Below are 24,990 nucleotides of genomic sequence, written 5' to 3' on the forward strand. Positions count from 1 at the left end.
CGACCTTTTGGAACCTCTGAACAGCATAAGAAATGATAAAATGATTTCTAGGATATTAAACTGATTTCTAGGATATATGGCATCCTCAATATGTGAGGCCTTCACTTCAGGAATGATCTCTCTCATATACAGGAATACATTTAGTTGTGACTTAAAACTAAATAATTTAGAAGAAACAGCTACTTATTTTTACTATTTTTGTGAGCCTTTTGAGTTAGCCACTGCTTGTGTTTGCTTACAGCTAAGATATACTAATATAAAAAAATAGAGAGTGGGAAATCAAATTTTAATTCGTAGTTAAGAAAATAAGCCAATATGCTTTGCACTATTCAGACCCTCTTTAGTCCAGTAGCAGCTTTTTAAAGAGGTATACTTAGGGAACTGTTGGAAGGTTTGTAGAGCTTTTATTCCCAGAAGAATTGTGATTTTAAGTCTCCTGTGAAGACTATGAGGGTACTACAATTCTTTACAAGGCTCTCCTTATTTACTCTAATGTTTAGCTTGCTCAGAGCCTCCAGCTATTTGACAAGTCATGAATAAAAGAGCATTAATGCATCCCCTTGAACTGCAAGGTGCAGTGTTGAACTACAGCACCCCTGGTTGTTTGATAACACTTTGGAACACACGGAACTGCCCCGGGAAGGAGCTGGAATAAAAGCTGCACATTAAACTGCTGCTCTCCCATTTGAGAGAGGCAGAGCACAGCTTAATAAAACTTTGACAGACACATGTTCTTTAAAGGCTGTGTGGTTTTGGCAGCCTGCACACTGTGATGTCCTTCAGACCTCTGATATCTGCTGGTAAAAATTACCAACCCATTGTTCAGGGAAAAGTGATCGAGGGCTACAGAAATCATAGCTTATAAATCAGCTGTTAATAAACTGATAGAGCCCAGGAGAGATTACATCAAGGATCTGAGGGTTTCCAACAGGGGTATTTACTAAAAATAAGTGTTAAGTTTGTCAGGAGAAACATCTTTCCCTATGATTAAAAAATCTTAATTAACATTATACATACATATATATATATATTTGCAAAGTCACCCATTTTGAAAAGAATGAATTTTTTAATGAAATAAGTGAGGAAAAAGCTCTACATTTCATACTTGGGAACAGTGTAACAGTATGAACTGAATGTTTTACCTTTCTTTTTACTATTGTCTTTTAAACCCTTCCTGTGTAACCCCTCGTGTGGCTGCTCTGTAGCTATTTGTGACCAAGGGGTTTTGTGTTGAGGACCAAGAGACCAACCCCAAACAGTTTGTAGTACAATGAGCCTGAACAATCATGTGCAGCACAAGGGAATCACCTAAAACAGATTGCAAGTTGTGAGATTAACTGTAAAATACGAACCCCAAGAAATCAAGAAGGCAAAGCCTTGAACTTTATAGTAAGAGTGCAACAGAATCACTTTTCAAACTATACCTTGTGTCAGTGTATTCTCTATCTATTTCTATAGTGACAAATCCTGAATCAAAAACTGTATTTACATTTTAATAACAACTTCACGAATGGGAAAACTACAGACATTTTTATCTAAAGGAAACCAAACGTGGTGAAATGCATGACCCAATGTTTAAGTTACAAGGAATGATTCTGAACAACTTAAAAAAGCCTGAACGTTAATTAAAAATTATTTCAGAGGAAACTAATAAAAATAAAGAAATAAAGGTAGACTTTTCAGGGAAGACTACAAGTTAAAAATGAAATCTAGGTGCTAAATACTCCAGGAGTCAAACAAAGCTAAGCTTTTTGTGTCCTATATACTGACATTGTAAAGGCTCCATGCACTGTATCCAAGACTGACTTTCTGAGTGCACATGGCTGGCTAAGACAAAAAATGAGTTTTCTGCTTGCCAGTCCTGACAGAATCACAGAACAAAATATTCTGTTTGGGTGCCTGATCATAAATAATCAAAACATGATTCTCATGTCCTACCAAAGGTGGCCTAATCCTGCCCCACTCAAACCAAGAGCCCACCTGGTGCTGATGCACAGGACCAGACAGGGCTCTGCAGACCTGCACATACCTGGACCCAGCTAAGGACCCTCAATACTTACTTGGACTTCAAAATTCATATTCTCCAAAAATTTCTGGTTCATCGTCTCCGCAAATTTGTTGATGGCTCTCAAGAACACCCTGGAAAAGCAAAGCAACGATACAGATAAATGAGTGTAACCCCTGGGGGTCGATTCCAAACACAGGGGTTGGTGGTGGAAGCACATTTAGCACCAAGTTCCCACATGGTGCCACTCTGTGCCGTGGCACGGGATTTATAGCCTGTCACCCACACAGAAAAAATGACACACACAGTTGTCACAAAGTTTCTCTACCTCTGTTGCAGAAGTCAGACAATAGAATTTCTTCCCTCTGCTTCACACCACACTGCATTCCTGAGACAACAGAGCAATTCTTTCAAACACATTGTTCTCTGCTGACAAAACCAAATCATTTACAAGGGTGTCGTTGCCTCCTCCCCGTGGGTTTGACAGCTCAAAGAGTTCCTGTGCTCACATGATTAGTTAGGAGCTGCCACTGCATTTTCCCCAATTTAAAGACATAAAGGGCAGCTTTTCAGCTTTCTCACAGGTGGTGAGGGCAGGACGACACCTCTGCCCACCTTCCTCCTCAGGCTGATTATAAAAACACATCCAAATCTCAGACAGTTATTTCCTCCAAGAGGAAGAGCATGATCATTACCCCTCTAGCACCTATTTAAGCTCTTGATTAATACAGCATGATCGAGCCATGCTTCTAAAGCTAATTTCTTTGTCTGACTCCCCACAGGACATTTGTAAAACAAAAATCAATTGTATCTCTAAATATTTATAAAGTTTATTTTAATAATTCAGTTGTTTTCAAAATTGTAAATTGACTGAAAGTGATCCATTTGCCTCTGCATCATAGCAGAGTGCATTTTTTAAAACTATTAAGCAGAAATATTTCTATAGCAAACCTTGTGGGGGCAAACAGATGCGATCTGAAAGGTGAAGACAAGGAAAAAACAATCCTAAGTGTTCAAATACAGTGACTGGCTGTCAACTAGCCATTCTCAATCTGGAAAAAGATCTAATAACAGCCAGGTCCAGAAACCCACAAGTAACACCAGAGAAAACAATAATTCTATAATTAGAACTCTTAGAAAAAGATTAAGAGACTGCAGGATATCCCTGTGTTATTGTCAAAGGAATGCTGCATCCTTGGGTCAGATTCTTTGTGGTGCCTCACCTCAAAAAGATAAACAGATACAAAAAGGAAGAAGAGAGAAGAAACCAAGCAAATAAATGTGGCACAGAAATGATCCAGCCCATTTAATGGGTTTCCTTAGTCAGGGGACACTTGGTGACTGAGGAGGGAGGTGGCAGGATCTATAAAATCGAAAGTGCTGTGGAGATGAGAGACTGAGCATTCCCAGCTTTCCCAGAGGAGCATCAGAGGGCACTGAACACAATTAGAATGTGCATTCAAAATCAGCAAAACCAAGGCTTATGCTCATCTTGCTCAACTCTGCAACTCATTGCTACAGGATGCTGTGAATGCCCAAATTTTATACTGGCTTAAAAGTGATTAAACACATCAAAGACAAAACTGAAGGGAGGATGATGGAATGCTGTTGGGTCACTGGGGGCTGGCAGAACACAGCAAACATGTTATTCCCTCCCAGCTCTGTTGTTATGCTCGTCCCTAGACAGCAGCCTCTGAGCCACTACAGAAACAGAACAGGCAGGGAAAGGAATTTTGGTCTCACCACACACACAAAAAAATAATCTGAAGGCATAACTCAGTTTCTTAATGAGGGAGGTAAAGCAAAAGTTCAGCTTTTGGCAGGTTTGTGCCAGGAAATCTCACTGAGCAATCACCCAGAGGAGCTCCCTGCTTCATTAGACCATCAGACTGACCACAGTGAAACCCCTTGTTATGGATGAGGTTCTCCAGGAGGAAAAAACTCCTTGCAAGAACTTAAAGGTTTTCTTTTCATCCACCTAACACTCCTCTGTATTGCTGATGTGATCAAGGAAATAAAGGAATTCATACATGGTGTCACATCCTGCCAAGTCCTTTTTTTCATGTGGCCAGAGGGACACACAGGGGCTGGCACTGGGAGGTTCCAGAGCTCCAAGGGTGCTGTGTCACTGCACTGCATCATCCCACACATCCAGCTGAGCTTCCTCTCAGTGGTCCAGGGCACACTGATCTCAACTCACACTAGCTCAGCTAATCCTGCCAGCGGAATTAAGGGGCTGATCTGTGAAAAGCCGTGTCACCAAATTACCTCAAGCTCAAGAAATCTGATTTTGCTCAATGCTGCCCTTGCAGGCTGTGACAGCTCTGCTAAACAACCTCTGTGCACTCACAGAACTGCCCTGTGCACCCCCTGCTCTTTCCCAGACTATTGAACCTGCTCTTCCACCTTTTACGTGATCAGGTCTTATTGTGGAAAATGTGATTTCTGCTGCAAACTGTCCCCCACTGCCCACAAGAAAATAAACACATTCTTTCCTAATGCTCCACTCACATGGGTACATTTATCTCCTCAAAGCTGCCTGATGCTGGACACAAACAGCTTAAGATGTTGCAGAAAAAGGGGATTCTAAAAAGAGTGGTCTGCTTTAGGCAGCCCAAAAAACCACAGGGCGAGGCAGAATCACAGACAGCCACGTGTTACTCTGTGTCATCATCCTCATCACTCTTCCCAACAGCAGTTTTAGGGCAAGGCTTTTTTAGGGGTGTGTCTTTCTTGTAGCACTGCATTGCTCTGGATCCTTTAATTTACAAGTTCTTCAGCTCCAGCTGCTCAGAGAGGAGCATTTCTCTTCACTCACAAAGTCTTTGCTTGGAGTAGGAGGAGGGTCCTCCATTTCTGAGGGTTTTTTTTACTTCCCAAATTCTGTGTGTTTTCACTATTCCAACACTTCTCATGAAACATGTCACCTAAATATCCCATTTGGGAGACTCTGGGATGGTGCATTAAAAAAATCTCCCACTTTTAAATACTTTACTCTTAGCATGGAAGTATCATGAAAGACACAGTAACTTATCATAATATCATAGCTTACACACTCATGAATTTATTAGTGCACATCTATTTTATATTATGAACATATTCCTGTGGGTCTTACCTTAAAGTTTTTGTGAAGAGCTTGTGGTTTAATGTTAACCACACACAAAAAGCCTCAAGGACACCTGAGAGATACTGAGGTATTTAATGCCCAGTAAAAATTCCTGATAATATTAAAAATATTTACAGGTTTCTATGCAATATAATTATATGTAAGCTACCTTCTGTAAATATCCCTTTCCCTCTCACAGATATTTTTGTCTGACAGACCGGAATGACATATTTTCAGGAGCATGCAATATTTCCAGGCTGTCAAATTCCAAACATTTTCATGCATCTGTATTTTGCCTAAAGGGTGTATCTATTCCTGTCATTGGAAGTCACTTAGGCAGTAGATTTGAATTCTATTCCTGGCTCCTGCCAATGCCATTTGTCCTGCCCCAGTGATTTCATTCCTGTGTGCCTCAGTCTCCCCTATCACCAAAAAGGGGCATTAATTAAGTGGCCACAAGTATAAAACTGAACAGGTATTTATAAAACAGTTGGAGATTTTCATGAAAACAAGGGAAAATATAATGTTAATTATTATTGACATCATATTCCTATTTAAAGAATTGAATCATTGACTGGTTATGGTTATTCATAACATCAGTTATCAACTATAAGTGACAAAATGGAGAAGATAGAGGTAGAAAAGAGATGGTAGGAGTGTCCCAGAGCAGCTCAGAAGAGCACAGTTTGTCCTGTCTGACTGCAGGAGAAGTGATTGAGACAAACTACTGAAAGGGATTATCTCATCCCAGTATAAAATAACTGAATTTCCCTTGTTTGTGTGACAGAACATTGGAGTTTACCTTTCCTCTCAGCTCAGGGATTGCTGCAAGATTATACTGAACTGGACTGACCAAAGCACAGGATCTTCATTTCTCACACAGAAAATATCATTCCATGATTTTTTCCATTTAATGTTCATGTTTTCCTTTAATTTTAATCATCATACAGGACTACAAATAGGTCCTTCTGGGTATTTAATCATGATAATTTTTCTACACTAAATATGAAATTAATTTCTCATCAGCTTAAATAATTGTGATCTGAAAGTGTTGAAATTCCTTCACCCTCAATAACTCCCATGATATATCCTGACTTTATGGAGATTGATGCTTCTAATGTACAGTTCACACCAAACTCTTGAGCCTGAAGGTTCATGGATGATCTTCAAAGCCCAAAATCTCTGGACTAAATATGAGTATAAAAAGACAGGGGTTTGGCTTAAGACAACCAGAGAATTGCCATGGATCAACTTTATCTTTTTGATTTTCCTGCTGCTTCTACTTTACTTTATTGTGCTTTCTGAGATATTTTTTACAAATTCTGGCCTGAAAGAAAGGCCAGTTAATAGAATCCTGTGCAACTGTACTTAGTTTCCAACACTTAGGTGTCTGTTCTAAGCAGGGCTAGAAAGGTACCACAAGTAACAGACAGAAATAATTTATGAGAGACAAAAAAATAATTCATAAGTCACCTCAAAATAAGGATTTCTTAATTGATTCTCCTTCAAATAAAATAAAACAGAGATGGAGCAAGGGAAGAATTCTGTATCCACAAACAACACGTGGATCAAAGTAGGATTTCAAGGATATTCCTTGGAAGATGATGACTCTCTGTTTAACAGTAAAATAGGTCTGCACATTGTCCTTGCTTTTGAAGTGTAAATAGGAGATAAACCTAAACTGCAGATCTGGAACTTCAAGTTATTTTTAGCAAACTAGTTAGAATTGGTGCATCAGCTCCTTGCAGCATAAAACAAGAGGTGATTACAGTAAAAAACCCCAAAACACAAACAAACCCCCCCAAAACCCAACCAACCAAAACCTTAAATTCACATGGAATGTTCTTAGGTTGCTTTGCCAGATCTGGCCTGTTCTTGCACCTTGTTCCAAACACAGAACACTTCTGGGGCCACAAAATTGTTTTGGAAAAGGTGCATAAATCAGATACAGAATCAGAAACCTTCCCAAAATCATGGGGAAAATAGGCCTTTCCTCAGACTTTTAGACATGAATTCTTTTTAAAGCAGTGGCCCAACACCAGTGAGATGCTTTTCAAAGTCTTTTCAGGTTCACATGAGTAAGATTTGGGAGTTCACTGCTACAAGCTTTGAGGTGAGTAACCCAGATACTGAAGTGAAGGTTGAATTAATTCACTCAGGTATTTATGAGCATCAACTCAACCTCATGTTTGCTGTGGCTGCTAAAGCAGTGACTGCACTGATGTAATGGCAGGTGGAAAAAAATGAATCAAGTACAAACTTCTACTGGATAATCAGACACACAAAAACAGAGATAAGGTTTAAAAGAACGTATTACCTGTGTTGTGAAACCTCTTACTGAAAGAAATCATTGAAATGTTGGCATATATGTTGGTTTGTGGGGTTTTTTTTTCGGATAACCAATGAAGGCAGACAATTTTTACAACTCAGAACTCCTTCCCACAAACCCCAAGTGCTTTTCCTTCACACAGTTTGGTCCACAAATTCAAGGCAGAAGGAGTTACATTAACTTCAGTTTGGCAGGGGTTTTTTGCAATCCCCAAAGCTGATCAATCAGCACTTTCATCAGGGAATCCTCTCCTTGAGCAGATGAGGAGTATGAGGGAAGTTCTTTCAAAGCCTAGGAGATGTACTGACTATTATTTTTGAAGATCTTCTCTGAGTTTTGATAGACATTGTTTGGTCACTATGCCAATTCTAGGAAATCTGGAGCAGGAATAGCAGAGCCAAAATAATACTCCCATGTAATTTATGTTGATTTATTAGTAGTGTCCTCAAAAAACTCTGTGCAGAACATACCTGATGGGTATTTTCACATAAAACAAACACAAGGGAAAAGCAGCTGAAGTCAAATTATTCTCTTGTAGGCTTCTGTCACCTTTTCTCTTCCTTCTTGTGTGCCAAGGCAGAGGAAGGCACGTTACATAAAGAGAAGATTCAAAAGTGGGTCAGACCCAATCCCCAATGCTGATCATTGTCCAGGACTGAAACCCTGATCAGCAACTCTGAACTAATGATGGAAGATGAAAAATTCACAAAAGAGGGATCAGACAAGCAATCAATCAGTGTGACAGAAGAGATTAAAAACTCACAGGTACTATCTCAGTACCAACAGAGAGCAGCAGGAGAAAGTCTCAGAAAGGAGGACAAAAGATAATAATAAAATCTTTACAAAGCAACAGCAGAAATTATCTCCTAATCACACTGCAAGCAATCATTGATTTAGAAAGGAAGGACAATGCAAGATGGAAACAATATTTAAAAACCTTGTGGCTACATGAAACCTAGTTATTAAGAGCACAATAATGGCAACACTTAGAAAGCAATACCACTTCCATGGTAACTGGAAAAATATGGCCAGTGGTGCAAAGAAAGCAGTATAATTTAATCATATTTCTCCCTGGTGTCACCTCAGCTTCACTACAGGCTGAGGAATAATTTTTTGTACCATCCATGTTGAATTCTAATGATAAAGTGATTGTCATTTTCCCACATTCTTTTCCAATGTACACCCAGAGTGTAATCTAACGTGGTCAGGAAATAACTGCTTCCAAATGTCTGCTCTCCCTCCACTCTTGTCTCAATTATAAATTGTTTATGCACAATTCATTTTCCTTATTAGCATGCTTTGAAAATTTACCCTGAGCACTGTGCCAAGCATCCAAAATACTGCACTCCATAATGTGTCAGAGTTAATTTGACAGCAGCACCAATGAAATCCTAGGAAAGACAGGAATGTGCAAACTCTCTGTGCCACACAAGTGAAGTCTCCCTGTGAGATCTCTTGACTTGGCCAAAAGCTCTGTATATAGCTTTTCCTTCAGCATCTACCTCAACCATGCTTTAAAGACTTTAAAGACTTCCTAGCTCTCATTTAGGAATCAAAATGCATTGTCAGAACTGCATATTAGATACATATTTATCTCAAACTCCTGAAAATGTGATGTTTTGTGGAGTTCAAGGGACTTCATAGCTTGAAAATATACATAAAAAAGCTCATTTGAGCTCTAAGTAACTGAGCCTGAAAGGTACTCTCAGTAATTTTTCTTATGTTGTGAGGTTCCTCTCACTTCAGTCTCCTTTGTTTTTTATGCATCACAGCCAATTTTTTGCGTAGTAGACACATTCTGAATTAAAGAAAAAATTAAAATCACGTGCTGTCTTCAGTGCCAGATCAAATCTGGGAATAAGACACAAAGCTGAAACCAAGTTCTTAAAAGATGGATGTAATGATTTAATGTGGTTATATCAGGATGCCACACACTAATAAAATCCCATGGCTTCATTTTTGAAGGAGGTTTGAATTGATATTGTGAAATTACTTCCCCATTCTTCCACTGACTTTTGTTTCTCACCTGCCAGCAGTAATTCACCATTTATATCATGTTTGTGTATCATTTCCATATCATTTAGTGTCCATTTCTCTACATCTAAGAATGGTGCAGGGGTGATACTTTGGTAAACATTTTCATGGGTATTTCTAGGGACTATTGACAAATCAAAGGATTAAAATTGGAGAATTACACGAAATTAGTGTGGATAACCAACCTCTTATTTTTCCTTTCTTTTCTTTTTTCTTCTCTCCTCCCTCCCCCAGTTGCTCTGTATTTTGTTCATAATCTCACCATAAAACTTTAAAAGTAAAATGCAATTTGGGCTTTGCTTTTCCTTTCCCCTGTTCCATGAGCTTTCTGTGCTTGAAACCCCTTCACGAAATCTGCTTTATGGTTCAACACAATCCAGGTGCTTCTGATTTTTTCAGATATTCATGTTGAAAATATTTAGTGAGTGAGACCTTTTCTCTAGAATACATAGTTTCTTTACTTTTAGGAAAGCCTGGCTTTTTCTGAAGCTAAGAAAATAATCTGTAATTACAGGTACCTACGAATCTGCCTCTTGTCTAATCACTGCTCGTGTGAGCTCACCACTTCCCAGCCTAATACAGAATACTTCCCTTCAATACAGAGGAAGTTGCATTGAATCAGCAGATTATGCCTTTTAAAAGAAAACATTATGCAGCAAGTCCATAATACACCACCAGCAGGGTTATTTTGTGATGCTGCTGTTTAAAAACATGAAAATAACCACTCAAAATAATGCTAAATATGAGAAATTTGCATATATTTGATTTCCTGAAAATCTCATATGATATGATGGGCTGGTCAAAGTAAATCAGAAAGGGGGAACACAGAAAAATTCTCAATTGCATTTACAACATTTGATGAAAATGAGGAATACTGAATTTTCAGTCTTTTCTGTGGTGACATAGAACAGTTTGTGTGGGTAACTCTTCATCTTTTTCTTTTACTAATTTGTACATATGTTCTACAGAAGGGAAAATACTCCTCATTGTCTTAACACCCATATGTTTTGCTAAAATTAAAATACTTGAAAGCATAGAAAAAGTATTTTATAGCAGCCACATAGCAAAGAACCTGAAGGGCTTTTGTATGAAGGTCAAAGTTGTAGCTGGGAAAGTAACAGTTTCTTTTACTAACTTTTTGAGAACATCAGATTACCAAGATGGTTTTGGTTTGTGTTGAGTTGCTCTCTCCACTGGAGACTTTTCTTTTAGCTCAGAAACCTCGTAGCCAAGGAGCAGGAGCATCCCAGCAGTTGATAGCAGGAAAAATGAGCTACTCTGCAGTGGGAGTGGGAATGGGATATCTCACAGCAGGTTTTCCCTCTGCATTTTAGATAAAAGCCTAAATAAATGACTGCAGTCAGAACCTAACAGGCATCCACTGTGTACCACCACCATGATGTGCAACTGCCTCTCTTGCTGGGAGGATTATCTGCTGCAGCCACTGCATAATTAAAGTGTTTGGATTCTTGGGAAGCAGATAATTCCACAACATGGATAACAACGGGCACCACGCAGAGCTGGTGCAGAATAAGCATCTTGTAGTGGTTGGTGCTAAAAAGATGCACGGGCTGGAAAAGCAGAGCTCCATGGGCAGAGTCAGAGTCAGGCAGCTGCAGGTGGAAGGATATTGAGGTGCTGGAGCAGGTCCAGAGAAGAGCAACAAGGCTGGGGAAAGGACTGGAGCACAAGTGCTGTGAGGAGAGGCTGAGAGAGCTGGGGGGGCTCAGCCTGGAGAAGAGGAGGCTCAGGGCAGACCTCCTCACTCTCTGCAACTCCCTGACAGGAGGGGGGAACCAGGGGGAGGTTGGTCTCTTTTCCCAGGCAACTCTCAGTAAGACAAGAGGGCTCAGTCTTAAGCTGTGCCAGGGGAGGTTTAGGTTGGATATTAGAAAGAATTTCTTTACAGAGAGGGCGATCAGACATTGGAATGGGCTGCCCAGGGAAGTGGTGGATTCTCCATCCCTGGAGGTTTCTAAGATAAGACTGGATGTGGCATCAGTGCCGTGGGCTGGGAACCACAGCAGGGTTGGATCAAGGGTTGGACTTGATGATCTCAGAGGTCCCTTCCACCCCAGCTGATTCTGTGATTCTATGATTCTATGAAGGGCTGCTCTCTGCCAGGCCTGGGGCTCACAGCAAAGCATTTGCTCACTCCCACACACCAGACACAGCTGGAAGTGCAATTCTCCAAGGGAGTAAATTTACAGCCCACAGTGAAACAACTGCCTCTTCTCCTCATCTGCCTCATTCCGTTCTTCCAGGACCAACCTTCTGCCCTTTGCCCCATTGCAAGCACTGATTGTTGCAGAGACTGAAAAAGGCAATGAGGAAACAGAGTAGCCTGGATGTGATGGAGCAGAGGTACCAATTTGACAACACTGAGGAAACAGAGTAATTTGGATTTAATGGAAAGGAGATAGAAAGTTAAGAACACTGAGCAAATCGAATAATCCAGAGTTAAATGGAAGGAGATAGAAATCTGAGAGCACTGAGGAAACAGTAACCTGGATGTAATGGAAAGATGATATAAATTTAAGAACACTGAGGCACCAGATACCAAATACCCCAGCATGGAAAATAAAGAAATAAATTTCCCTCTGGAAGAGAATTTATGTTAACGGGGAAAGTGCATTTCAGCAAGAACATCTTTAGTCTCATAGCAAAACCAAACTGTTCAAGGACACAACCTATTACTAAACTTTCACTCCATCCTACTACTAAACACAGTTAAAGCAGTGACTAAACAGTAAAAACTGTTTGAATTTGTTAAAATACTTCACATACCCTTTTGGGCAAGTGTGCATAAAGGAATGTTTTCATTAGACATTTATACTTGCTGTTTAAAATATTTTTTCCTACATTAAATTTGCAGAGTTCTGCAATATGCCCTAAGCCTGTGTGTAAATGTGTTCTGCCCACCTGAAAATTCAAGCCCTTATAAAAACAACTGCATTCCTGTCAAGGATGTTTAAGTCAGTCAAAAGTTGCAGAGGAAAATGAGATCAAAGAAAAGAGTTACTTGTATGCAGCAGATCAGCCTTCAAAATTCGGCCTTATTTGTGCAGAATAAACTGTAACACCATCACCCAACCTTGGTTACATAAATGAATTTTCATTCCCAACACATCTTTGAAAAAAAAAGAGTAAAACTAACCCAAACTACTCAGTTGGGGGTTGTGTTGGGGTTTCTTTCTTGGAAATATGACAATTTTTCATTTCTACCTAGAGATAAACAGTGAGAAGCAGTTCTAATACTTTAATTATTTTGAGGTTTTTCTCTCTTACAACTTGAAATCATCGAATCACAGAATGGTTTGGGTTGGGAGGGACCTTAAAGTTCATCTCATTCCACCCCCTGCCATGGGCAGGGACACCTTCCACTGGACCAGGTTGCTCCAAGCCATGTCCAATTTGGTATTTAACCCTTCCAGGGAAATGTTTCTCTTCCAAGGTTGTGTTCAGAATATGCAGAGCGTGGAAACCACGTATTTCAGAAATCACGTTTCGCAGGGTCATTCACAGATGAGCTATGAAAAAAAAACCCCAAAACAACCCAAACCCCAGGCCTGCAATCAATCCCTACTGTCCTTTTCTTGAACAGAAATCCCTGCAGTCCCTTGCTAGGCAAAGAGGAACTTATTTTGCCTCACTTTGCTGCCTGGGCAGGCCCAGGGTACCAAGAGAACCCCCAGTGTGAGCACTGCTGAGGTACCTGGGGGTGCAGGGGACACTGCTTAGAAACCACAGTGGGCTTTTGCTGAATTATTAATGATGCTCCAACAGGAGAACCGGGTTTTGAGGGTGTTACAAAGCATTTAATCAGCAAGTAAGAAGCTATTTTTAGTAAATATAGTGAAAGAAAATTGACAACAATCCCAGCTCTTTTGCCAAATACCCGCAGTGCTAAAGCTTTCAAGTTAAGACTTAAAAAGCGCCGGGGAAGACTTGACTCTGACAGATGTCTGAGAACACTCAGATACACAGGTAATGAAAACATATTTTAGAAAAAGCCAAACTCCTGATGTTAGAAAATACCCTACAGTGTTATCTCACAGGAGCTTTTCAGCAAGTAGGAGCCGACCTTGAAATGAACTGGTGAAACACTGTTTCCTTTCATTTTTAAGTGCCTAAATATAATGTGGACAAGGCTCAAAAAACCAACTCAAATTGACACACAATCAAAGTGCTTACCAAGACCACTTCAGACTGGACACAGACCAAACTGATATCAGGTACTAATTATGATAAGATCAAATACCTTCAGACTCTGTGTAAGCAATTTCCCTTTCAAATTCCAGAGAAGAAAGGGATTTGAATACTTTCCCTTTATTTGCTCACCCCACTAACTCTTCTTTTACTCAGCAAATCTGACTCCCCATGCACTTCATGTTGACAGTAAGACACGTGAATTTCCTGGGAGGGATTATATAACTCTAAATTAAAATTGTTATAAACAGCTGAAGGATAAACAGACTACATGGTGTTACCTAAGCCAGCAAAGCATTTCCCCCACAAATGCCATGTTCCCAGGAATTACTGCTTTAAATAAGTTAATAACCAATATCTAAGTGTCATGAGTGGAATAAAGTGCATATACAAGCAGTAGCAACTAGTAAGAAGTGTGCAGTAAGCAACCTTAATTAGAACAAAAGTTAATTAAATCTACCATGGAGGATCACAAAAATAACTCTGACTTTATCTCCTCATGACCTCAATGATGATATTGCTGTTTCCCAAAGTGTTCTGCCCCACCTAGCATGGCACAAAAAAATGTTCTTTCCATCTTGCTGTTATTGGAAGAGAAAAAAAAACCCAAACCAGGAAAAAAAAGGTATTTTATTCCCTTTTTTTCATTCTCTGTTGCACATTGAACACTGTCTGTCCAGTGGGACTAGTACACACAGCCTCTGCCTCATCCAAATGGGCTTTGGGAATCAGAGCATGCTCTAAAAGCAAACAGCCTGTTATTTAGAATAGTGATTTAAAGTAATTAGAGTGAAATGGTTCTATCCTGATAGAGGCAAAGCTTGTCTAAGTAAGTTCAGTCAATTAAGCTTCTTTCATCTCACCCACCTCAGTTCCTCCTGGACATGAATGTGTCCATTCTCCCTTCCTCTGGACACTGTAAGAAGTCATTCTCTCACTCTTTGCCCCTTATCTATGCCAGAACCCCAAATTTTAGTTGAAATATCCCTGATGTCATTCCTGCCTGTCTTTAGTTCCATTTGACAGTGACCTGCTCGACAAACAGGACCAAACCTGCAGTGCTGGTTTTGCTCTTCCCTTTCCTCTGCCTCTCCATAAATGTATGAATTTCACATCTCTGTGCTGCAGTAAATCCTACAGCAAAACTCCCCCGGTGCCCACTGTCCTTGCAAGCCCCAAAACACAGGAGATGCTGCAGGGGAGGCTCCCAGGCTTTGCTGAGTGCCCAGAGAGCTCATCCTGCCCCTGGCCAGGTGAGTCAGGAGATGTGCCCACAGCCCTGAAGAAGCTTTTGGCAAAATCAGACAGTGGAGACTCGAGGTAAAACACCTCCCCCAGCGTGTAAAAAGGTCTGCATGGAGCCTCCTGCTCACAACAGGGGAATTAAGGATGCAAAACCTGTGCTGTGCTGGCACTTACTGTGTTTGGTTTCTTGGGGGGGTTTTAATTTTCTTTTCTTCTCTCGGTGTTATTATAAGAGAGCCAAGTTGGATCCCTTGTGACTTTTTCTCTGCTACTTCTCTGGTTTGGAGTAACGAATGTTAACAAGACAAATCTAGAAATCTAAATTAGTCTTCAATTTATTTCACAGAACATTCGTTCCCTCAAAAAAACACCTGAACGAAGAAAAAACCAAACCAAAATTCCTATAAAGACTGATAAAACTCCTCCTCCCCCAGTTGTTGATATAACATAAAATTAAGATATGAAAGCAAGATCAATAACTCATTTCCTCATGCATTTTTGAGAACAGCAACATAATCAAGGAGTATAAACAGTGCCAAGTCATTTTAGGTGTTTACAGAAGAGCTGTTAAATAGGATCTAAATATTTTTTTTTTTAATGCTGATTTTTTTCTTTACATGGGATGAGGCTTAGAGCAACAAAACCTGCCTGGACCAACCTGTCCCACACAGTTCAGAGTCATTAGGACACCTACAGTCCCACAAAGGGATTTTTACTGTCAGCACCTGAGGCAATAAAGGAACCACCAAATGAAGCCACAAGCCCCAAAGACATATTCTTTGAACATGAACAGACACTTCCCACCCCTATAGAATAAAATAATCCTATACTTGTGGCTACTGCAGATGTCAACAGCATTTTCTAGACCAGAGAAACAGTTTTACATGTGAAAGTTTTGATGTGCTTCCATGTGCCAGGTGGTTTAGGACTAAACTGATACTTTTTCAGAGTAATCCTTGCTACATTAAAAATAATTGCAAATCTCAGCAGCAGCAACATAAGAATGTGCACTGAGTTGGATTTTACCTTGTAGGCCAAAGACTGGCTTGGACAGAATAAGTGGGATGGAACTCCTGTAATTTATGAATGAAAACATCCCCCTGTGATTTATAAATGAACACATCCACCAGCAGATCTGCCCCTGCCCAGCCCAGAGGAGGGGTCAGTGATCCCTCTGCATGAGCTTCAGTGTGGTCATGAAACGAGGCTTGGATCCCTGAGGCCTCCCAGGAGATTATCAACTTCCTTAAGTATCCTCTGTCCTCTCCTTTTTTACATCATAAAACTGGGAGAGTAAAATTGCAGACCTGGGGCATTGCAAACAAACAGCACACGTGCACTTCTAAGTGATTCAAAACCTATGTACCTTTGAGACTTAATCCTTAGACCAGTCTCTCTGGGACTTCCAGAAAACCCAGTGTTACCACCATTTCTACAAAACTAAAACAATGATAGTGCAGGCAACTGTCAACAGAAGTCTTGTTGAGTCTTTTTGAGTCTTGCTCAAAAAAAAAAAAGTGTATTCACTTCATAATCTAATCCATCATCTAACTCAGAGTGTTTCTTTGAGAAGAAGAAGTTCAGCTGCAAAGGTAACAACCAAATAAATTAAGAAATGTAAATGAAGTGATTTCCTCCCCAAGTCCAGATTCCTTTCAGTGAGATTTTTAGCCAGGATTTCCATGCAGTATGAAGAGGAGGAAATCAAGCAAATAAAAATAAAATCTCACAAGGGAAGTTGGTCCCATGCTCGTGGTTATTTTTTATATCATTTCTCCTACATACATAGATGATTGTAAAAACTTCTACGTGTTTAAATATTGAGGAAAATTTTCCTCACCTGCCACTTCCCCAAATAAACAAACTGAACTAACTTTGCTTAGAGCAGCCACGGGGTTTGTTTTGGATTTTCAGTCCAAATATCATTTTCTTTGCACTGTTACAGACTAGAGATACAAAAAGAATAAAGTCAGTACCTCAGAAGGTCCAGGAACAATTATTATGAGATAAACTCTCTCACAGTCCATCCTGTACCTTATCTACTCACCTTCCCTCGTTGCCAAAACATTTATTTCTAACTGATGCCCATAATCAGCAAGAAAACTCACACCTCAAGGAAGAACATTTCCTCCCTCTTCAAACAAGTAATATTTAAAGCTGCTCTGAAGGAATCCATCTGTGAAAAGCTGTCCCAAGCCATCTGTCCAAAACCATTATCAATGATGGAGGTGCAGAAAGGTCACTTTTCTTTCCTCTCCACTATCACACGATATGAAAATGGAAATAAGCTCGTGTGGTGGCAAAATCTACATGACATGAAACTTTGGTTGTGCTGCCTGCAATCTGAACAGCAAGACAAGAGCAGTCCTGTGGCTGAACAGAGATCACACAATAATTTGAATATCCCACCATCATTTATGATGCCACCAAACCAGATTACAGCTGTGGGTGAAGGTGTACAACCTGCACAGTTTATGTCCACAAGATAATCCTTCAGTGAATTCTAGAGTATATTCTAGATTGCTTAATAACAGCAAGCTCTCATGGAGCAGAGAACTCCTGTTTCAGTGCCATTGCATCTGCAGAGGGAATATACCTGAGTTTGGAGTAACCAATCATGATGAAACCCCAAATTATCCCTAGTACAGCAATACATTCCCTCAGGGATGTGAGCTCCAGCAAACACCATCAACCTCCTCCTGCAAATAGTGTGTGGCACCCAAAGATTTGGTCTTTATCATCAGATCTTTTAGCAACCCATAATGGTCCAGATATTTGATATTTTTGGCACCCCAATGAATTTGCTGACATATTAGTGGGGACATTCTCATCCTGTGCAATTTTACATGTAAGACTCACCTGACCTTTGACAGCTTGGCTTCTGTTGACTGTCAACGTTAAGACCAACTATGTACTTCCACTTGACTGTGAAATACAACTTTTTTTTCCTTTCCCTTGTAAGTAGACTTAAAGCAGAGAAAACAAGCTATCTAATGGATGATCAGCACATTATTTTAGATGAACTTCTTGGCATCCCCCAAGCTGGAGTGACAGAACAGTCTCAGACTGCACTGCAAGGCTTTCTGTAAGACATGAAGTGATTCACTTTGCAAAAGCAAAAGTGGAGAGTGAGCTCTGCCCCTCCATCCCCATTTTACCTGTTCTGCACCATGCTCATGGCCATCCAGTCCGAAGGGTAAACGTTCTTCCCAATGAGATCTTTGAACATTATGAATGTTTCCATCAAGAAGTCCTAGAACGACAAAATGTTGTCAGTCTGTGGCTGTGGAACACACAGTTTCTGCTCCACTTTGCTCCCAGTGAAGCCAAGAGAAGAATTCCTGGTGAGCTCAGGAAGGCCAAGATTGGAACTGCAGTCTTACAGGAGTCTCAGAAGTGAAATGTCTCCAAATGAAAGATGAAAGCCCCATTACCTTGGGATCTTAAGAAAATAAAGGCAGAGATGAATTGAAGAAGAAGCTGTAGTAAACAATCAAAAGTTTGGAGTAAAATTGTTGATTTTTTTTTTTAAATGAATTAAGAAAACAGTCTCACTAGGCATAAAGAATAGATAGATTTGAAAAATATTAGATTTTTTTATTTAGTCCATTTAGTTCACATTCAACATTCCATTTATGGCACCACTCTGACTTCAAGAAAGAGGGGAAAGTGGTCAGTTCTTGACAAGTGCAAGTAGTGCCTCCATGGACAAACTGTCCATGAGTGCACTGATGGTGCAATCAAAACCTTTGCCAATACCCTGACTTACTTCAGAGTTATGTCAGGAGTGTAAAAAGACAGACATAAGACTATGGAAACCTTCCAGAACATAGTGACCCCTGGCACAAACTAGAATGTACCCCAAGTATCAATAAATTATGCTGTAAACAACTGACATAAAAAGATGCACTACAAGAATAGGGAATTTACTGCATTTATCTTACAACATTATCTGGAGCAGGAGTAGATACAACAGTGAAAATGAAAAGTGGAAATGAGTGAAGTGGGAGGGAGGGTTCAAGTAGTTGAGGATTGATTTTGTTGGGATTTTTTGTTGGTTTGGGTTTTTCCCTCCACAGACCAGTTTAACACAAAGATCCCATTAATTATTCTTGATCATTACATCACCATCTCAGTGCCAGAGTCAACAGGAGACATTTGTGTCCTTCCAACATTTACAAAGTTGTCCAATGTCACCATTAGAAGAGGGAGGGAACACAACGACACAGAGACAGAAAATGTGCAGAAACAGAATTCACACTAGGAAAAATCAAACAAGATGCTCCACAAAAATACCACTGCTTTTTCACAGGAAATGAAACACTTAAAATTAGCACTCACCACTAGTTCTGAGCTTGTCTGAAAAGTTTCAATGTACACTGAATAATGCTGGTCACTCATCTGGTTTAGGATGGCTGTCATGCAGGCCACAAAATGACTCTGAAAGGAAACCAGACACAAATCAACACAGGTGGATCACTTATGGTGTGGGACTGTACTCTTTCTGAAGCTGGAGTACTCAAAACGCCTGATAAATCCATTTATGTGTGCAAAAATAAATAACATTTAAGCTTTTGCAAGCCCAAATGAAAGAAATATGCTAAGAACTCGAAAAAGATCATTCAAAAGCTGCCCTGCCACATGGAAACACACATTGTGACAAGAAAACTTTATATATAATAAGATATAACTTTATATATGAAAAAGTACAACTTTATATATAATAAAGTACAACTCAATATTACCTTAAGACTGCTAAAAAGCACATGAAGTTGTCTAGGAGTGTTCCCTTAGGAATTCATAGGAAGAAAATATGTTAGCATCAACATTTTCTAATCATTCTAAAAGCACACGATATTGACAGGAAGAAATAGTGCAAGAAATGCCATTTTTTACATTCTGCAGGTGTTTAAGCAGCTATTACAGAACTCTCAAACTTCCATAGAATACTTCATAACTCAGAACTTCTTTCAAACTTCCTCAAGAGGAAACATTTTATTGTTCCCAAGTCCTGAAGTCAAAATGCTTCAATCCATAACGTGATTTGTAATCCTGTGTTTTCATGTGACTTCCTGAAAGCCACAAAGACATTTATCTCCCAACAATAACAGCAACGATTCGAAATTTTCCTTTCAGACAGTGAAGAAACCTCATGGATGCCTTTTAACTTGCTGAAGTTTTAAAAGTGACCCTGATTTAAAAGCTTTGACTTTGTTTTAACGAGACCATGAAGTTGAGCGTGTAAAATATTGTTCTAGATTCTCTTGAATCTTTTCACCACAGTGGGTCAGAACCCATCCCAGGGGCTCAGCAGCCCCTCTGAGCAGAATTTGGTTCCCCCTGGTGCTGCTCAGAGTCTCTGTTTGACTCTAATTCCCTTTATCCCTCTGTTACATCAGGGACACGTTACCAGGGCTCGGCTGCGCTGTCGCACCCAACCATTTTGTCCCCGCTCCAGAGGAGGGAATCGTTCCTTCCTCAGCTCCAGGCTGTGACCACTAGAGGTCTTGTTCTTCCCTCCGTGAGCTGCTGTTCGGTTCGTGCTGCCCGTTTTTTTATTTATTTATTCCTACGTGAGCAGACCCAGCACACTTCTTGCATACAACCGGTGAAAATTACAACCTAAAGGACCTAATATACCTTCTTTTGGAGTAACAGGAATGCCAGTGAGAGCCTTGCCTACTTTTTTAAGGCTAAGAAGACACATTTTCTGCAGGTAGCCCAAGAGGTTTTCAGGTAAGAAATCGTGTGTTCTCGGGTACTGATGCTCTTCTAAAAAGAAATGCTGGATTTCCCGCAGTAGTAGTTCACTTTTACAGTTCTGGAGCAGACAAATCTCTTCTGTGATGTTCAATGCATAGCTGAGAGGAATAATGAATTGCAAGGGATTCAGTGCTGAAATTGCGTGGGGGTTTTCTTCTCGTGCCTTGATTTTTAAAAAAGATATACCAGCAGAAGTTAGAGAATTGCCATGAAAAGCAGCTTGTATTTTTAGTAGTTAAGCATTCACCACTGAATGCCTTTCTAGACTCAGGTTAAAAAATCACTGCTAGAAATAAGTAGCATTTCTTCACGAGCAGTGACTGGATGTATTGTGTTGCTTAAAGGCACCCAGACTTTAAGAAGGTTATTTCCTTTGTCAAAACCAACTTCCAAAAATGTGTCTATATGTGTGATTATGGTACAGCACGAATGCCTGTTCTTAGTGACTGGGTATGGTGATTAAAAAATTATCAGATTATAGCATGCCTTGAAAATAAGCAGAGACACCTATTGCTGTGATTGCACCCGAGCTGTCAAATTCACCTCAGTGGGGCTGAATGATACATAAAAAAAAGTGACAGTAAAGATGATTTGCTACGAAAACTTCTTCCATCATTTACACATAACTGTAAGGCAGGAAAATACACCAATACAGTTTGATCTTGAGGCATTTTTCTCGCCAGCAATCTCAACTATCAGAAATCAGCTGCTAGCATCTTTATAGGTTAAAAGCTTGCCCCTCCCTCCTAATCCCCGAACACCAGCAAGAAAGATTCGCTTCTCAGAGGCAGCCTCGGATCTCTGAAGTGCCCTCTCCCCTCCTCCCTCCCTCCCAGCATTGCCATTCTCACTGGCAGAACTTAAGGGTAACAGAGGGTTCTTCGCAGCTGTGATCAGAGCTGCAAATATCTCTGGGTGTTCACCGAAATTCTCCTCTGTGCTTTAAGTGCCTCTCAGTGGAACGTGCAAAGAGCATGAACTGCTTGTAAATACAGCAAGTTCTGCCCAAGAACCAGCTCTCACACTGGGATCAGCTGCATGTTCACTGGACAGGCAGAAGAAATTCAGAGTCACACCACAAACTAACGCTTATGATTTAAAAACTTATGAAGTCAAACATTGTACATAGGGATTGAATTGTGTAACAGAGAAGGTGAAGTTCAGGTGGAATCCTAACAAGTCATTTCAGCTGTGCTTTGGCTTGTTAGGATTTATCCTGTGGATTACAGCAGAAAACGTTGATTAGAACTAGGTCAAACGTATAAAAAATAAATGTATCAAAATAAACACTTGACTGCTGAGACAATGCAAAGGGAAGCAAGTCAGCACTGCTATGAAGAGATCTAATAAAATATGTTTTTCAACTTGAAAACATTCATTTCTGTTTAAATACAAAAGAACCCATAACAGAAACAGCGCTGAATTCTATTTTATAAATAATAGATAGTTCTCTGACAGCCTTTCAAAAATCTGTAAAGAAATAAGGAAATCAACAGTATGAACTTCAGGCAGGAGTAAATAGGTAGTCAAGTGAAAATGAGAGGGGAAAACAGGTCACGAGACATTGAAACTCTCTATCCTCTTAAAAAAAGATAATATTTAAATGAACTAAAATGCTGCCTTTAGTATAAACACTGAAAAGTGGTGGGTAAGGCAAATGAAATTCTATTTTGGTGGAGTGTATAGGAAGCACAGCAAAAGGAATCACAGATTGATCCTGTAACTCAAACAGGGCTCCCTCAGGTCAAGCAGGAAGAAGGTGGAAACTCCTCCACTGCTGTAAAAGTGCAGATCAGCCGTGGGTGCAACATTTTCAGGAAAATAAACAGCTGAGGCACATCAGGGGGATGTGAGTAAGATGCCAAACTTCAACACCTAGCAACTAAAGCACACTCTGGAAAGGCATATGGTGACAGGTTGCCGTAGTAACTTCAAATAGAGGACAAGGATGAGGCAAATGCACGGGAAAAACAACAGGAATAACGTGGAATGAAGCTGCATTTTTATTCTAATATAACAGAAGCGTTTCAGGGGCTGCAGGTTGGGCAATTCTCGTGCTGGAAGTTCTGGAAGGACTTAGGAGGATTTTTATTTCATGAGGGCACTTAAGTGACATTAACCCACTTTACCAACGCAGAGCCCAAGTGTAAATACATGTACAGCATTAAAGAGCAGCCAAAACAAAACCATGAATAATTCCTAATAACCCAGAGACTTGAAGGCTGAGATGATGTAATTATTTTTATATTCCCTCTTGAGCAGAATATTGGATTTTTTTTTCAAATGTTCATTTTGCTCTCACAACTGCTGTAAGGTTCAAGGACTCTTTGCATAGCACCTCATAATCTACACTCACTAATGATGGTCTATATTAATTAAAGCACAGTTTTCTGTAGTGGGCAAAGGAACTTACCCAGGCAATCCAATGTTTTTGAGGTGTTTGCAGCAATTATACTACGTAGATTAGATTTCATCCTGAACTCCCTTTCAGGTTAAGCCAGAAGTTTCAAAATTCATCACATGTTAGTGGCAGAAATTGGAAAAATTATACACATGAAAAGCATGATCAAGAATTTCCACGGGCCAAATGGTTTTCTCTTTTTTGCTTTGGTTTTTTTGTTCAGAAACAAGTTCAAAAATATTTCTGGACAAAAAGTGATAAATATATAATCTTGAACGGAATTAAAGAAAAACTAAGCAATCAACTATTTCAATCTAATGTTAAAAATCATCAATATTTATGCTGGACCACAAACACATTATTGGGAAGGTCTCAAAAAATCCTGTCTTCACAGAATCATTGAGTCATCACATCTGTTTAGTGTCAAGGTCTAAAGAGCAACACAATTGCAAAAAAAGCATGGCAGATGCTCAGTGATGCCACCAAGAACCACAGCAGCTTGAAGCCACAGTTGCTCAGAAAACCCCATTAAACCTGGAGAACTCTGGCACATGTGGAGGTTGAAACAAACATCTTGATCATATGCAAACACTAAACAATGCAGGTCTGACAGGAAAAAAAAAGCAGAGTATGAAGGGAATTGTTAATGTAGTAGTTCTGTTGCCTCTCCAGAAATAGATGTCTCTGCCAATGCCTGAGCTGGCCTAAAATGTCCTGTTTCTGCAAAGGCACAAATCCACAGACATTGGACAGGCTGCTGTGCAACAGCCTCGGGTGTTCCTCACGTGTGAAGTGGGAAACAGCTCCTCATCCCTCCAGACCTGGAGCTTGCCAATGAACACACCTCACCGAAGATTCATTTAAAGTAACATTCAGCTCCTCTTAGCAGGTCTGAGTTTTTAATTTTCCGTTCATACACTCCCATAGTTCATCGGTTCTGTCTCCTTGTGTTCCACAGCTGAGTGAATGGGAGCTCAGTCCACACCTCCCTGACAGCTTTGGATTCCTGACTGAAAACCTGCTGGGCTGTTTTAGCTGGTTCTACCATTTTCTTTACATTCATATGATTTAGCTAAAAGGATGTACAACTATAAAACCAGCAGCCTACGAGGTAGAATAATGCAGAACAATTTGGTTACACAATGAGATAGTAACAGCAGCTGCTCTGTAGGATTTCAAGACATGTTACAAGTTAGACAAGCAAGACAACTTCAATATTATCTCATTTAATACTTTTCTACATGTAGATAAAAGCAGTAAAATAACAGTTATGAGTATGGCATAAAAGGATCTTGGTTTTCTTAGAATATACCCTTTACCATCTATTTTTGGTGTATTTTTAACTTCACACTCATTTCCCAGCAATATTCAAAAAAAAAAAAATCTGTTTTTCATTCTCTGTACTGCTTTTGCTGCTGCTGAGTTTTGTTGTTTGGTTGGGTTTGTGCCATAAATCCACTCCAGAACTTCTACTCCTTTCTCTGGCTGGGATGAACACTCTGTAATTGGTTTACCTTGTGCTCAGGTCTGTGTTCAAACACAGTTCTGTAATTTACTGCTTCTCCCATAATATTAACTTGGTGTTCATCTTCGAGGTGCATGTACCAATAAATGATGGATAGCATTATTCAGAATGAGGTCAGGAGGCAATCACCTGGCATGAGCAATTATTGCTTGGAAGCTGAACTGGCTTGTCCTGAGCACAGTTACCAAAAAATGAGCTGTTTTACCTCCTCTCTTACCCACTGCTGTCACACTCCTGAGCTCAGCTCTGCTGGATCAGATGAAATCTTCCATCCTGGCCTTCAGGGATCTGTGCAGCTTCTTCCCTCCTCCTCTGCAATCCACTAATTGCTTCCCCATAATTACTTGAGCTACTTTCCAGACGGGTCCCACAG

The 24,990-nt window shown here is 40.0% G+C and overlaps 2 protein-coding genes across 3 annotated transcripts in view; one reads left to right on the forward strand and one right to left on the reverse strand.

The window, feature by feature from the left end:
• DOCK2 (dedicator of cytokinesis 2) overlaps window positions 1–24,990 on the reverse strand; it is a 164,253-nt gene that overhangs the window by 41,925 nt on the left and 97,338 nt on the right. Inside the window, exons 28-30 of the mRNA XM_064671560.1 lie at window positions 19,270–19,368; window positions 18,087–18,181; window positions 2,061–2,139 (exon numbers count right to left, since the gene is read on the reverse strand). Of these exons, the coding sequence (XP_064527630.1) occupies window positions 2,061–2,139; window positions 18,087–18,181; window positions 19,270–19,368 (273 nt within the window). The remainder of the gene's footprint in view (window positions 1–2,060; window positions 2,140–18,086; window positions 18,182–19,269; window positions 19,369–24,990) is intronic.
• INSYN2B (inhibitory synaptic factor family member 2B) overlaps window positions 20,364–24,990 on the forward strand; it is a 30,157-nt gene continuing 25,530 nt past the window's right edge. The window contains exons 1-2 of one of the 2 annotated variants that reach the window (XM_064671562.1): window positions 20,374–20,464; window positions 20,587–20,664. The gene's annotated coding sequence lies outside the window, so the exon portion shown is untranslated. Of the gene's footprint in view, window positions 20,665–24,990 lie in introns of both variants that reach the window. The other variant, XM_064671563.1, reaches the window with a different exon arrangement.

The sequence above is a fragment of the Pseudopipra pipra genome, chromosome 15 (genome assembly GCF_036250125.1).
Source record: "Pseudopipra pipra isolate bDixPip1 chromosome 15, bDixPip1.hap1, whole genome shotgun sequence".
In the NCBI taxonomy this organism is placed as follows: Eukaryota; Metazoa; Chordata; class Aves; order Passeriformes; family Pipridae; genus Pseudopipra; species Pseudopipra pipra.